This window comes from Salmo trutta, chromosome 25 (assembly GCF_901001165.1).
Source record: "Salmo trutta chromosome 25, fSalTru1.1, whole genome shotgun sequence".
Lineage (NCBI taxonomy): Eukaryota > Metazoa > Chordata > Actinopteri > Salmoniformes > Salmonidae > Salmo > Salmo trutta.
This window is the reverse complement of record NC_042981.1, coordinates 6,815,997-6,830,923: the sequence shown is the minus strand read 5'-3', so window position 1 is coordinate 6,830,923 and position 14,927 is coordinate 6,815,997. Positions and strand designations below refer to the sequence as shown.

Below are 14,927 nucleotides of genomic sequence, written 5' to 3'. Positions count from 1 at the left end.
TCTCTGGTCTCTCTCTCTGGTCTCTCTCTCTCTCCACTTTCATGCTCGGTTTTGGACCTCATATTGTAGCTTATAGAGACCCCAACTGATGTATAAAACAATCTTAAAACGTTCTACTTTGGTTTGGATACAAGCATCATGTAACCTTTAACGCAGTACATTCATTTGACCTGGTTGAAAACCATTTTTTTTTTGGAACCTAACTTGCTTACCACTTTTTCCATGTGCTTTCTTCCTTCACCGACTCCATGAAATTATTACGTCTTCCTAAATAGTTGGTCAAATGATTAATTTGGTGTATGGTTTCCCTGGAAACAAGGATGGCCCCATATACCCCACTCTTCCCTACCGAGAACATAAATTGCATAGAGAGGGAAACATGATTGACAGTAATTACAGCTGTGTCTTTTTTAATAAGTATACACTGACTTTGTATACCTCTTATGGCTTTATTCATCCCAAATACATTGAACTGATGTACAATGACATTCACAAAGATAAAAGGCGTAGTAGGGGAAACAGTAGTTCAAATATACAGGATAACAAGGATGAAAACATAGAGCAAAAAAAAAAAAACACAGGCCAATGTTTTCAATGGAGGATCTCTTGCTTCTCGACTTCTTAGCTGTAGTTGTCTGAAAATAAATTGGGAAATGCAATGTGTATTCAATGTGTATTGCCTCAGGCTATGCAATCACTCATAGATATTATTCCTATTTAAAATTCACAAAGTGACTGCAGGCGACATCGTGCTTTCACACTTTTCCCCCACAATGGTGTTGCTTTAAGAGTACCAGTGGGGGGCAGTTAAGAACCAAGGCAAGATGACACAGAAGTTATTACAGGGTGAGACAGATAGCACTGGGTGGATTAGATTTTCACTGGTAGTATCCTTGGTTACATCACAGAATTCAAAGAAGACTGATTTCCTCTCACTAACTACTGGTATTATGTTTCTCTTCAACTTGGCTTCTGATTGAAATTCTGTGATTCTGGTGCAGCGCAGTGGTGTAAAGTACTTCATTAAAGGAAAGGGTCACCCATTTTGAAAGTTATATACACTGCTCAAAAAAATAAAGGGAACACTAAAATAACACATCCTAGATCTGAATGAATGAAATAATCTTATTAAATACTTTTTTCATTACATAGTTGAATGTGCTGACAACAAAATCACACAAAAATAATCAATGGAAATCCAATTTATCAACCCATGGAGGTCTGGATTTGGAGTCACACTCAAAATTAAAGTGGAAAACCACACTACAGGCTGATCCAACTTTGATGTAATGTCCTTAAAACAAGTCAAAATGAGTCTCAGTAGTGTGTGTGGCCTCCACGTGCCTGTATGACCTCCCTACAACGCCTGGGCATGCTCCTGATGAGGTGGCAGATGGTCTCCTGAGGGATCTCCTCCCAGACCTGGACTAAAGCATCCGCCAACTCCTGGACAGTCTATGGTGCAACGTGGCGTTGGTGGATGGAGCGAGACATGATGTCCCAGATGTGCTCATTTGGATTCAGGTCTGGGGAACAGGCGGGCCAGTCCATAGCATCAATGCCTTCCTCTTGCAGGAACTGCTGACACACTCCAGCCACATGAGGTCTAGCATTGTCTTGCATTAGGAGTGACCCAGGGCCAACCGCACAAGCATATGGTCTCACAAGGGGTCTGAGGATCTCATCTCGGTACCTAATGGCAGTCAGGCTACGTCTGGCGAGCACATGGAGGGCTGTGCGGCCCCCCAAAGAAATGCCACCCCACACCATGACTGACCCACTGCCAAACCGGTCATGCTGGAGGATGTTGCAGGCAGTAGAACGTTCTCCACGGCGTCTCCAGACTCTGTCACGTCTGTCACATGCTCAGTGTGAACCTGCTTTCATCTGTGAAGAGCACAGGGCGCCAGTGGCGAATTTGCCAATCTTGGTGTTCTCTGGCAAATGCCAAACGTCCTGCATGGTGTTGGGCTGTAAGCACAACCCACACCTGTGGACGTCGGGCCCTCATACCACCCTCATGGAGTCTGTTTCTGACCGTTTGAGCAGACACATGCACATTTGTGGCCTGCTGGAGGTCATTTTGCAGGGCTCTGGCAGTGCTCCTCCTGCTCCCCCTTGCACAAAGGCGGAGGTAGCGGTCCTGCTGCTGGGTTGTTGCTCTCCTACGGCCTCCTCCACGTCTCCTGATGTACTGGCCTGTCTCCTGGTAGCGCCTCCATGCTCTGGACACTACGCTGACAGACACAGCAAACCTTCTTGCCACAGCTCGCATTGATGTGCCATACTGGATGAACTGCATTACCTGAGCCACTTGTGTGGGTTGTAGACTCCGTCTCATGCTACCACTAGAGTGAAAGCACCGTCAGCATTCAAAAGTGACCAAAACATCAGCCAGGAAGCATAGGAACTGAGAAGTGGTCTGTGCAGAACCACTCCTTTATTGGGGGTGTCTTTCTAATTGCCTATAATTTCCACCTGTTGTCTATTCCATTTGCACAACAGCATGTGAAATTTATTGTCAATCAGTGTTGCTTCCTAAGTGGACAGTTTGATTTCACAGAAGTGTGATTGACTTGGAGTTACATTGTTTTGTTTAAGTGTTCCCTTTATTTTTTTGAGCAGTATATATATATATTTTTTTTTTTTTTTTTTTTTGCATCTCTTAGTGATGTATAATTGATTCCCTGGGTCATTTCATGTTTTTGTGTGTATCTGAGTTATTAGTGTTCAAGCAGGTGGATATCCAGCCGGTATGACGTAGTACTGTGGTAAAGTCTCTCTCAATATGACGTAGTACTGTGGTAAAGTCTCTCTCACTACACTGGAAGTTAATAGGAACACGACTTTTAGATCTCTAAAACGTCTATGATACGTGTCAGATTTCAATACTAGCCGATGTCATAACTTGGGATTTTTGCAATATTCCTACCTGGAGAGATGTGTAATTTAACAGAGGGTCAAGCACATTTCTCCTATTTGTCTGCCTCTTCAGTCCAGGGTGCATTGCATGGTGCCGTTGCCAGAGATAGAAAGGAGGTAGGAATCCAATGAATGAAGGAAACGTATAACGTCCCACCCAGCCAACTGTCGACCAATCGCGTTCATGTTGTCATGCTGCGTTACACGTTGCTAAGCCAATCGGCACGTAACCCCTTTTCAAAGTCAGTGTGTATATGTCGAGAAACGTAACTATTTTCCTCAAAAATAAGTAATGTCACGATTCCAAAGCTATACGATATTACAGATAGCAAGTTAGTTATCTTACATCTAGGAAAATATTTGCAATGTTGTACTTCTAATGTTGGGTTTTTTGTGCTAGTGCCTAATAGACTCCCATTCACTCCTTGAAGGAGAGCGCTCTTTGTCCCAGAATCGCCCAGAATGAACCGTGCAGCCCATTGACGTACCATTGACGTTTTCCATCTCTTCAAAAGTATATCTACCATTGCTAATGTTAGACTCCACTCTGTGAGCCACATCAATCTACAGGTTGGTGAGATTGTAGACTCTTAAATTGATAGTGATAGATTTGTTTGACTGATTTTACAGCTGACTAGCTACTTTACCTACTGATATTGTTTTCAGTATTATTGTGTGTAGCTACGTTTGCTAGCAAGTTACCTAGCAAGCTAGCTAGTCAGCCAGCCCATAAAGAGATCATTGCATTGTGGATTTTGTAGTCGACTTGAGCTGCAACAGATTTCCACAACGATTTTCCATGTTGCTACCAATCTTATTATAACGCCAAAATTAAACATTTGTTCACAAATACATTTTAGTCTCACATATTAGTGTTATTTAACACTGTACATTAATGAGGGGTTCTGGGGGGGATTTGTCCTTTAAATTAAAAAATGTTTGAAGTACTACTTAAGTCGTTTTTTACTATTTATATTTTTGACAACTTTTAACTTTACTTCACTACATTCCTGAAGAAAATAATGTATTTTTTACTCCATACATTTTCCCTGACACCAAAAAGTACTCGTTACATTTCGAATGCTCGGGCAGGAAAGCAATATGGTCCAATTCACACACCTATCAATATAACACACCTATCAACATGACACACATATCAATATAAAACGTTGTCATCTACCTCTGATCTGGCAGACTCACTAAACCGCAAATACTGCTGTCACGTCCTGGCCAGTATAAGGGTTAATTGTCATTTTAGTTTGGTCAGGACGTGGCAGAGGGTATTTGTTTTATGTGGTTCGGGGTGGTGTGTTAGTTAGGAGGGCGTTTGATTTATTATTTCCGGGTTTTGAGTTATGGTCTATGTTGATGTATTTCTATGTGTAGTCTGGTTGATGTATTTCTATGTTAGGTTGATTGGGTTTGGGACTCTCAATTGGAGGCAGGTGTTTCCTCGTTGCCTCTGATTGAGAGTCATATATATGGGTAATTGTTTGGTGTAGGTTTTGTGGGAGATTGTTTCTTGTCTAGCATGTATGAGCATGAGAAGACTGTCTATATTGTGAGTTCGTTTTGTTGTTTTTTGTGTTCATTTTGATTTAATAAATGTTAAAAATGAACAAACACAGTCCTGCTGCATTTTGGTCCTCCTTCACCGGCGATAACCGTGACAGAATCTCCCACCACCAAAGGACCAAGCAGCAGAGGAAAGAGCAGAGGGAATTTGGATTGGATAAACGGGAGAGATGGACATGGGAGCAAGTTATGGCCGGAGAGGGCCCATGGAAGAAATGGAGCAAAGACCGGGAATGCTACCGAGGAACACGACTGGCGATTAAACCCGAGAGGCAACCCCAAGAATTTTTTTTGGGGGGGCATATGGGTAGTTTGGCGGGGCAAGTTTGGAGCCCCAGGCTGTTTCTCGAAGGCCAGTTAATGGACAGGTCTTATGCTTCGGGGTAATGGGTGTTATGGCGAGGCCAAGTGTTTTTAGGCCAGTACTCGCTATACCAGCGCCCCGCAGTTACCAGGGGGTAGTAGGCATTCAGCCAGAAAGGGCGATGCCAGGTTTAAGCTCGAGACCGCCAGTAAGCCTCCACGGTCCTATATATCCTGTTCCCGCTCCACCCACTAGCCTAGAGGTGCGTGTTCCCAAGCTGGCATATCCAGTACCAGCACCACACACCAGGATTATAGTGCGTCAGCCCAGTCCAGTACGTCCTGTTCCCGCTCCACGCACTAGCCCTAAGGTGTGTGTTTCAAAGCTGACATATCCAGTACCAGCACCACGTATCAGGCGTCTAGTGCATCAGCCTAGCCTCGCCAGTCATGAGTCGCCAGAGCTGCCCGCCGGTCATGAGTCACCAGAGCTGCCCGCCGGTCATGAGTCGCCAGAGCTGCCCGCCGGTCATGAGTCGCCAGAGCTGCCCGCCGGTCAGGTTCTGCCAGAGCTGCCCGCAGGCCAGGTTCTGCCAGAGCGGCCCGCCGGCCAGGTTCTGCCAGAGCGGCCCGACTGCCCGGTTCTGCCAGAGCGGCCCGACTGCCCGGTTCTGCCAGAGCGGCCCGACTGCCCTCCGGCCCAGCCCGAGTGGCCCGACTGTCCTCCGGCCCAGGCCGAGTGGCCCGCCTGTCCTCCGGCCCAGGCCGAGTGGCCCGCCTGTCCTCCGGCCCAGGCCGAGTGGCCCGCCTGTCCTCCGGCCCAGGCCGAGTGGCCCGTCTGCCCGGCGCAGCTATCAGCGCCACCAAAGTGGACGACACCGAAGGTGGAGAGAGGTTTACGTCCCGCACCTGAGCCACCTCCAGGACAGGTGGGTTGGGGAGGGAGGGTGTAGCACAGTGACGGCAGCCACCCTCCCTTCCCTCCCTTTAGTTTAGGGGGATTTTTGTTGTTGTTTGGGGTTTTTGTTTCTTGAGGTGCTTCCAGGGTTAGCACCTTTAGGGGGGAGGGGGTACTGTCACGTCCTGGCCAGTATAAGGGTTAATTGTCATTTTAGTTTGGTCAGGACGTGGCAGAGGGTATTTGTTTTATGTGGTTCGGGGTGGTGTGTTAGTTAGGAGGGCGTTTGATTTATTATTTCCGGGTTTTGAGTTATGGTCTATGTTGATGTATTTCTATGTGTAGTCTGGTTGATGTATTTCTATGTTAGGTTGATTGGGTTTGGGACTCAATTGGAGGCAGGTGTTTCCTCGTTGCCTCTGATTGAGAGTCATATATATGGGTAATTGTTTGGTGTAGGTTTTGTGGGAGATTGTTTCTTGTCTAGCATGTATGAGCATGAGAAGACTGTCTATATCGTGAGTTCGTTTTGTTGTTTTTTGTGTTCATTTTGATTTAATAAATGTTCAAAATGAACAAACACAGTCCTGCTGCATTTTGGTCCTCCTTCACCGACGATAACCGTGACAACTGCGTTTGTAAATTACATCATACCTGGGCTAGGCTCCTCTCTCCAGGCCTCCAAGTTCATTGATGGGATATTGTCGCACAAGAGAAAACCGTCAGGGTATTTCCCAAACCTGAAGGGGTCAAGAGGGGCCTCATTCACTTCACTGTTGTCACAGATCACGCGAGATAGTGAGTGCCTTAGAAGTTCCACCCTCTGACCCTGTGTAAACACACCCTCACTCTCCCACCAGAACCTGAAAAAAGCATACAGCAATTCAATGATAATAATAATCAGTCCAATATAGTCAAAAGAAGGCTTCAGAATATAGCATACGTAGGGGTCCAAGCAGCAAATACTACAACAATACTTCAACAGTGTACCTAATACCAGTTACCTTCCAAACCCCTCCATGGTTATAGTCTATGTTTTCTACGAATGCATCTGTTCATGTGTTTAAAAAAAACTCACCTGTCCCCATCTCGAATCATCTTTATCTGTTTTCCAATGAGACATGAAAAGAGTGGACCAGTCCTGGAGCCAGGCAGAGGTTCCTCTACCAGTCCTCCTAGCCACACGTCAATGTTGTCAGGATGTCTAAACAGGTCCATGATCTTCCCAACAACACTTGCATCCTTTACAACTTCTCTGAAGTCGTCTTGAGTCGCTATTCTGTCAAGTCCACAGAACGTCCTCCAGTCATTGTAACCTGGGACGTAGTTATTGTGCAATTGCATTATGCCTGCTTACTAGAGGATTCACAACAGATCTTCACAGTGGAGTTGTGCAGAGTGATTAATACCTTTTTGAATTTGGTTGGATTTCAATTAGATTACTTTAAATTGTCCTAATTATTGACTCCTGTTTATGGGTAACACTGACCTGGAAGTCCATGATCACGTCCCCTCTGCAGGTTGAGTGCGGCCAAGTCCAAGCCCCCTGGGACAGTAAGCACAACCAGTCTCTCTGTCAGCTCCTCTGTCAGTAGCTTTTCTGGGGTCACTACAGCCGCCGGCGTCCCCAACAGGCCTCGGAGGACTGGCTCTAGTCCACCTTTCGTGAAGGTAAAAAAAGATGACAACATTTCACAATACACTTTCCACTATAAACACATTATTCTCCGCAAATACTTCCAGTCAAATTAGTTCTAGGGTAGTTATGTAAGTTTCACATGCCTCCAGCAGAGCTAGCTGTGTTAATATGATCCCTTTCATTGCAATAAAATGCATATCTGTGGGGCTAAATCATTCAGTCTTGCTAGTAACCACTGAGAACTGGCTTTGGCTGGTATAGTTCTGCATCACTTTGGATGTTCAGTAATGTATTCTGGAGCAGCTCACATGATTATTCCTATTTAAAATGTCTAAATAACAGTTCCAAGTCTCTGTCAGATTAACAATATCCTATGAACAGTACTAAAAGTACTAGAACTTTAAAAAGGGAGTCCCCATGGCAACTGTAGTAAGGTACATGTAGTTATAGACTTCAGAGGTTACATTTAAGAAGAGACTCGCCAGCCTGGGTATCTACTGCACAAGAAACCTCCTGCTGTACAGCCTGAAATGAGACTTTGATAACCTTTACCAAAACAGAGGTGGGGACACCCTTTGTTATTGTTTCATCTAAGGATTGGCCCTTTTAAGTGTTTAGTATGCAACAGTTCACCCTATTAGTTTCAATAGTAATTTATTTATTTATTAAATGTAACCTTTATTTAACTAGGCAAGTCAGTTTAGAACAAATTCTTATTTACAATGACAGCCTACCGGGGAACAGTGGGTTAACTGCCTTGTTCAGGGGCAGAACGACAGATTTTTACCTTGTCAGCTTGGGGATTCAATCCAGCAACCTTTCGGTTATTGGCCCTACAGCTCTAACCGCTAGGCTACCTGCCGCCCCAAAATATGTATGCAGCATATGAGAATACCAACCCTCTTTGATGAGTCGCCAGGGACTGAAGAAAGTCTTATGCAGACTCAAAGAGGAGAAGCGTTCATGTTCCTGGAAGCTCTGGTTGAGTCTCCTGAGAACTGAGGGAATAGTGGCATGGCCAAATCGGAATGCAGCAGTAGAGAACACATTGGAGGCTGAGGGCTCTGTAGTTGGATCATAGCCCCCATAGGGACCAATGTAAAGATCAAAAGCCTCTCTTCCAATGATTTTGGGAACATAATCCCTGGTGGTTATAATCTAGGGGCAAATACAGAACAAAGCAAAAGGAGACCTTTCGTTAATTTTAAAGAATACATTTTGGAAAATACAAGTTTCTATGTCCATTCTATTAAAAATATTTATTTCCTGTGGTGCAAGTTGGAACAGGACAGGTTACCCTCAGGGTTAAAATTAATGCACTGCCACCAGATATCCTTGCAGAAAATTAGCAAGATTATCTAGGACAGGCTGTATACATTCATCTGAATATATTCTACTGAGATGGTATTTTGGGATATTTTATGCGAGCTTGGAGATATTATTGTTTATTTGTTCCCCTGTGGTTAACCTCAGAAAATGTAATTTGGCCTCAATGTAAATAATGTATTGTGTCATTTTGGAGTAACTTTTATTGTAAATAAGAATAGAATACATTTCTAAACATACCTACATTAATGTGGATGCTACCAAGGTTTAGGATCATTATGAATGAATCCTGAATAATGATGAGTGAAAAAGTTACAGACGCACAAATATCATGCCCCAAAGACATGCTAACCTCTCACCATAACAATAACAGGGGAGGTTTGCATTTTTGTGGGGTTATGATATTTCTGTGTCTGTAACTTTCTCCCTCATCATTATTCACGATTCATTCAGCATTATCTGTAATCGTGGTAGCGTCCACATTTATGTAGAAGTGTTAATTTACGTTGAAAGTGACTCCAAAATGGAGAAAAAAAATACATGAATTACCATTAATTTCTATTGGGCAGAAAATAATCTGAAAAACAACCAAAACAAACAAGAAATGCATCCAACACATGTGTAGATTCACAAGCTTGATGTGGTCATTGCGTGCTGCAAATATGGGACCAAATACTTTTACTACTTTAATACACATAATCGAATTTGTCCCAATACTTTTTCTCCACTAAAATGGGGGGACTGTGTACAAAAGTGCTACAATTTCACAACAGTTCACCTGACATGGATGAAAATACCCTCAATCTGCACTTTAACCATCATAGTCATTGGTTGATTTCAAATCCACATTTTTGGAGTATAGAGCCATGAGAAGAAAAAATGCTTCACTGTCCCAATAATTACAGAGGACACTGTATCACACACAGAGACTGCAGTATGTACAGGACACACTATATTACACACAGAGGCACTGCAGCATGTACAGGACACTATACAACACACAGAAATTGCAGTATGTACAGGGCACTGTATCACACAGAGACTGCAGTATGTACAGGGCACTGTATCACACAGAGGCTGCAGTATGTACAGGACACTGTATAACACACAGAGACACTGCAGTATGTACAGGCCACTGTATCACACAGAGACTGCAGTATGTACAGGGCACCGTATAACACACAGAGACACTGCAGTATGTACAGGCCACTGTATCACACACAGAGACACTGCAGCATGTACTGGGCACACTACATTACACACAGAGACACTGCAGCATGTACTGGGCACACTATATTACACACAGAGACACTGCAGCATGTACTGGGCACACTATCTTACACACAGAGACACTGCAGCATGTACAGTATATGAAGCCTTGCTCTCTTCACATTTGACAAGACAGACAATTTGATCATCTGTAGAAAATCAAAACTTCGGAGACTTTGTTGAAACAACTGTATTCTGGTTGGTGCACTCATTTAGCTTCTCTCCAACAAGACATCATACAGTAAGGGAAAAACGTATTTGATCCCCTGCTGAGTTTGTACGTTTGCCCACTGACAAAGAAAGGATCAGTCTATAATTTTAATAGTAGGCTTATTTGAACAGTGAGAGACAGAATAACAACAACAAAAATCCAGAAAAACGCATGTCAAAAATGTTATAAATTGATTTGAATTTTAATGAGGGAAATAAGTATTTGACCCCCTCTCAATCAGAAAGATTTCTGGCTCCCAGGTGTCTTTTATACAGGTAACGAGCTGAGATTAGGAGCACACTCTTAAAGGGAGTGCTCCTAATCTCAGTTTGTTACCTGAATAAAAGACATCTGTCCACAGAAGCAATCAATCAATCAGATTCCAAACTCTCCATCATGGCCAAGACCAAAGAGCTCTCCAAGGATGTCAAGAACAAGATTGTAGACCTACACAAGGCTGGAATGGGCTACAAGACCATCGCCAAGCAGCTTGGTGAGAAGGTGACAACAGTGGTGCGATTATTCGCAAATGGAAGAAACACAAAAGAACTGTCAATCTCCCTCGGCCAGGGGCTCCATGCAAGATCTCACCTCGTGGAGTTGCAATGATCATGAGAACGGTGGGGAATCAGCCCAGAACTACACGGGTGTCACGTCCTGACCAGTAAAAGGGGTTATTTGTCATTGTAGTTTTGTCAGAGCATGGCAGGGGGTGTTTGTTTTGGGTGTTTTGGGTTTAGGTTCTATGTTTTCTATTTCTATGTTTAAATCTAGTTTTCTATTTCTATGTTGGGTTTTTGGTAGGACCTCCAATTAGAGACAGCTGGTTGTCGTTGTCTCTAATTGGAGGCCATATTTAGTTGAGGTTTGTTTCACTTGTGTTTTGTGGGTGGTTACTTTCTGTATAGCCTGTGTGCCTTATGGAACTGTTTTTCGTCAGTTGTTTATTTTTGTTTAAGTGTTTTCTTTAAATAAATTAAGAAGATGAGCACTTTACCAGCTGCACCTTGGTCCAATCCTGACGACGCCTGTGACGACGGGAGGATCTTGTCAATGATCTCAAGGCAGCTGGGACCATAGTCACCAAGAAAACAATTGGTAACACACTACGCCGTGAAGGACTGAAATCCTGCAGCACCCGCAAGGTCCCCCTGCTCAAGAAAGCACATATACATGCCCGTCTGAAGTTTGCCAATGAACATCTGAATGATTCAGAGGACAACTGGGTGAAATTGTTGTGGTCAGATGAGACCAAAATGGAGCTCTTTGGCATCAACTCAACTCACCGTGTTTGAAGGAGGAGGAATGCTGCCTATGACCCCAAGAACACCATCCCCACCGTCAAACATGGAGGTGGAAACATTATGCTTTGGGGGTGTTTTTCTGCTAAGGGAACAGGACAACTTCACCGCATCAAAGGGACGATGAACGGGGCCATGTACCGTCAAATCTTGGGTGAGAACCTCCTTCCCTCAGCCAGGGCATTGAAAATGGGTAGTGGATGAGTATTCCAGCATGACAATGACCCAAAACACACAGCCAAGGCAACAAAGGAGTGGCTCAAGAATAAGCACTTTAAAGTCCTGGAGTGGCCTAGCCAGTCTCCAGACCTTAATCCCATAGAAAATCGGTGGAGGGAACTGAAGGTGCGAGTTGCCAAACGTCAGCCTCGAAACCTTAATGACTTGGAGAAGATCTGCAAAGAGGAGTGGGACAAAATCCCTCCTGAGATGTGTGCAAACCTGGTGGCCAACTACAAGAAACGTTTGACCTCTGTGATCGCCAACAAGGGTTTTGCCACCAAGTACAAAGTCATGTTTTGCAGAGGGGTCAAATACTTATTTCCCTCATTAAAATGCAAATCATTTTATAACATTTTTGACGTGTTTTTATGGATTTTTTTTGTTGTTGTTATTCTGTCTCTCACTGTTCAAATAAACCTACCATTAAAATTATAGACTGATCATTTCTTTGTCAGTGGGCAAACGTACAAAATCAGCAGGGGATCAAATACTTTTTTCCCTCACTGTATGTTCTCTCCTTGTCATTTCAATGTAAGGAAGCCTGGGTTACGCTGTGCTTTACAGATTCTTCTTTGACCAATATAATGTCGCTTTTATCCAGCTGAGATAGGGGAAAGTATTTAGTAGTCTACCTGGCCTTTAATCTAGATAATACCCTGTCCCTGTGGTCGAAGGGATTCCTAAGCAGTAAAACGAACACCATGAGGGTTATAGTGTTATCCTCATATCCACTCTGGGATTGGGCCATTTTCTATCACATTTTGAAATGACAGAAGTACATGCAGGCCATTCAGTTCACCTTATTCTATGCCAGATGGACTAAGCAAGCAGGTTCATCCCCTTTTAACTTTCAAAACTGACTTTCAACCAGAAAAGATAAGAACTGAACACAACAATATCAACCATTTTACCGTTACAGTTAATTGAAGGAAATCAGTCAATTTAAATAACTTAATTACGCCCTAATCTATGGATTTAACATTACTGGGCAGGGGCACAGCCATGAGTGGTGGGCCTGGGAGGGCATAGGCCCACCCACGGGGGAGCCAGGTCCACCGACTGGGGAGCCAGGCCCAACCACTGGGGAGCCAGGCCCAGCCACTGGGGAGCCAGGCCTGCCACTGGGGAGCCAGGCCCACCCACTGGGGAGCTGGCCCAGCCAATCAAAAGGAGTTTTTCCCCTCAAAAGGGCTTTATTACAGACAGATATGCTCCGCAGGTGAAGAAGCCGGATGTGGAGGTCCTGGGCTGGCATGATTACACCTGGTCTGTGGTTGTGAGGCCAGTTGGACGTTCTGCCAAATTCTCTAAAACAATGTTGGAGGTGGCTTATGGTAGAAAAATCAACATCAACAGCTCTGTTGGACAATCCTGTAGTCAGCATGTAAATTGCACGCTCCCTCAAAACATGATACATCTGTGGCATTGTGTTGTGTGACAAAACTGCACATTTTAGAGTGGCCTTTATATTGTTCCCAGCACAAGGTGCACCTGTGTAATGATTATGCTGTTTAATCAGCTTCTTGGTATACCACACCTGTCAGGTGGATGGATTATCTTGGCAAAGGAGAACTGTTCACTAACAGGGATGTTCATTAACAGAAATAAGCTTTTTGTGCATATAGAAAAATGTGGGGATCTTTAATTTCAGCTCATGAAACATGGGACCAACACTTTACATGTTGCGTTTATATTTTTGTTCAATATAATTGATTACATCTATTTTGTATTGACTAATGTAAGACCAATGGCCATTTTTAAGAAGTTATTTGTGCACTTTAAATTCAAACCCCATTCTGATACAGATAAGAACTCTGAATTAAGAGATTGACCTCTGACATAAAAAGGAATAACTTCTTACCTGGATAATGCTAATAACACTCTGATAATCTCACTACAATAAGTAACATCATACATCAGGCGCCAGGAACTAGGGGTGCTGGGTCATCCCACAACAAAACAAGTCTCCCCCAAAGTGAAAATACTACATAACTATGTATTTTAATACAATTCATGCAATATTATCGTGACGTTCAATCATGTACAGTAGGACTTGCCTGGTGCAGAGCTCCGATGATCTTCCGGGCCTCTTGGTAAATAATCTCTGAGCTCCAGTGTGGGTTGAGGCTATTCAAGGCCTCTGCGATTCTATTGTGTTCCCTCATCCACAAAGTGTGTAGAGCCACCAGGGTCAGAACCTCATTCACCCTGCTGTCCCCAGCCAGGAAACAATCCACCCTTTCCCCCTGGGGATCCCCTGGATCTTGGAAGCATGGAGACGGGGTGTTGGGGACAAAAGGCAGGTAGGGTCTGCCACTACGGTCAGTGAATCTGCTGTTGACAGCCAGCCGACCCTCAGAGTTTGAGAGGTCTCGAAGGGCACTCTGTAAATATGGGGTGTGGCCATATACAGTGGATGCATCCAGGAAAGACGTGATTGAGTTCATTTGTTGACGCTGTAGCACTTGTTTGATGTCCGCCGTCGCAGCCTGTGCATTACCGGAGAAGCAGGCTGGCGATGAACGAAAGAAAGGCACACAGCTTCTGTTCCCAGACAGTTTGTCATCAGGGAATGTCTGTGAGAGAAAGAACACAACTTAGTTTGAGCCAAAAATGCTCAGTTAATCATATTATATAAGTGTTTTCCAAAAGCTATATTTTACAACACTTTTGTCTCCCTAAAAGGGATTGGTAGGATTTGGGAAGCAGACAGACAACTGATGTGAAAGCGTATTCATTAGGGTGATTACGAGTGGTTACCTCAATAGGGAAACAGGGGTTTATGTTTTCACACGTCTTTAAACAGTCCAGTCCTCCCAAGAAAGCAGCTCTGCTTGTGCTTTGAGGAGTGAAGGATATGTCATGGTCGATGTACTGGCCCCAGTCCACTAGCATCTGACAATAAACAGCATCTAGCAACATTGGTCTGGTGGAGCTCTGCAGTATTTTCTTGCTGACTTCATGTACCTGGTAATGCAGTGGGAACATGACACAGTATGGTTAGATGATAAATGTTGATATTTTGGAGTGTCTCCTGTGTTTGATGGTTCTAAACTCGTCCTCATAAAGGACAATGAAGAAATCGACAGCTTCACTGTTCACAAACACAAGTACACTGCAAGCATGACCATAGCCCATGTCTCTCAACAAAGATGACCTTTAAATAACCTCTTAGATGTAAAGTCCCCTGTTTAGAGGACCTGCATGGTTCTGGTATAGGTTTTAACCTGGCATATTTGCTTTTAAATGGATCTGTGAAAA

General features: G+C 43.9%; 1 protein-coding gene across 1 annotated transcript; it reads right to left on the bottom strand.

Moving 5' to 3' along the window:
* Positions 1-404: 404 nt before the first annotated feature.
* LOC115161765 (thyroid peroxidase-like) lies at positions 405-14,654 on the bottom strand. The gene is made up of 7 exons (XM_029712551.1): positions 14,427-14,654; positions 13,724-14,242; positions 8,237-8,495; positions 7,188-7,358; positions 6,777-7,014; positions 6,353-6,561; positions 405-635 (listed from the first exon to the last, which is right to left on the bottom strand). Exons 1-7 carry the CDS (start codon positions 14,652-14,654, stop codon positions 622-624), a joined length of 1,638 nt encoding a protein of 545 aa, XP_029568411.1. The 3' UTR covers positions 405-621.
* Positions 14,655-14,927: the final 273 nt, after the last annotated feature.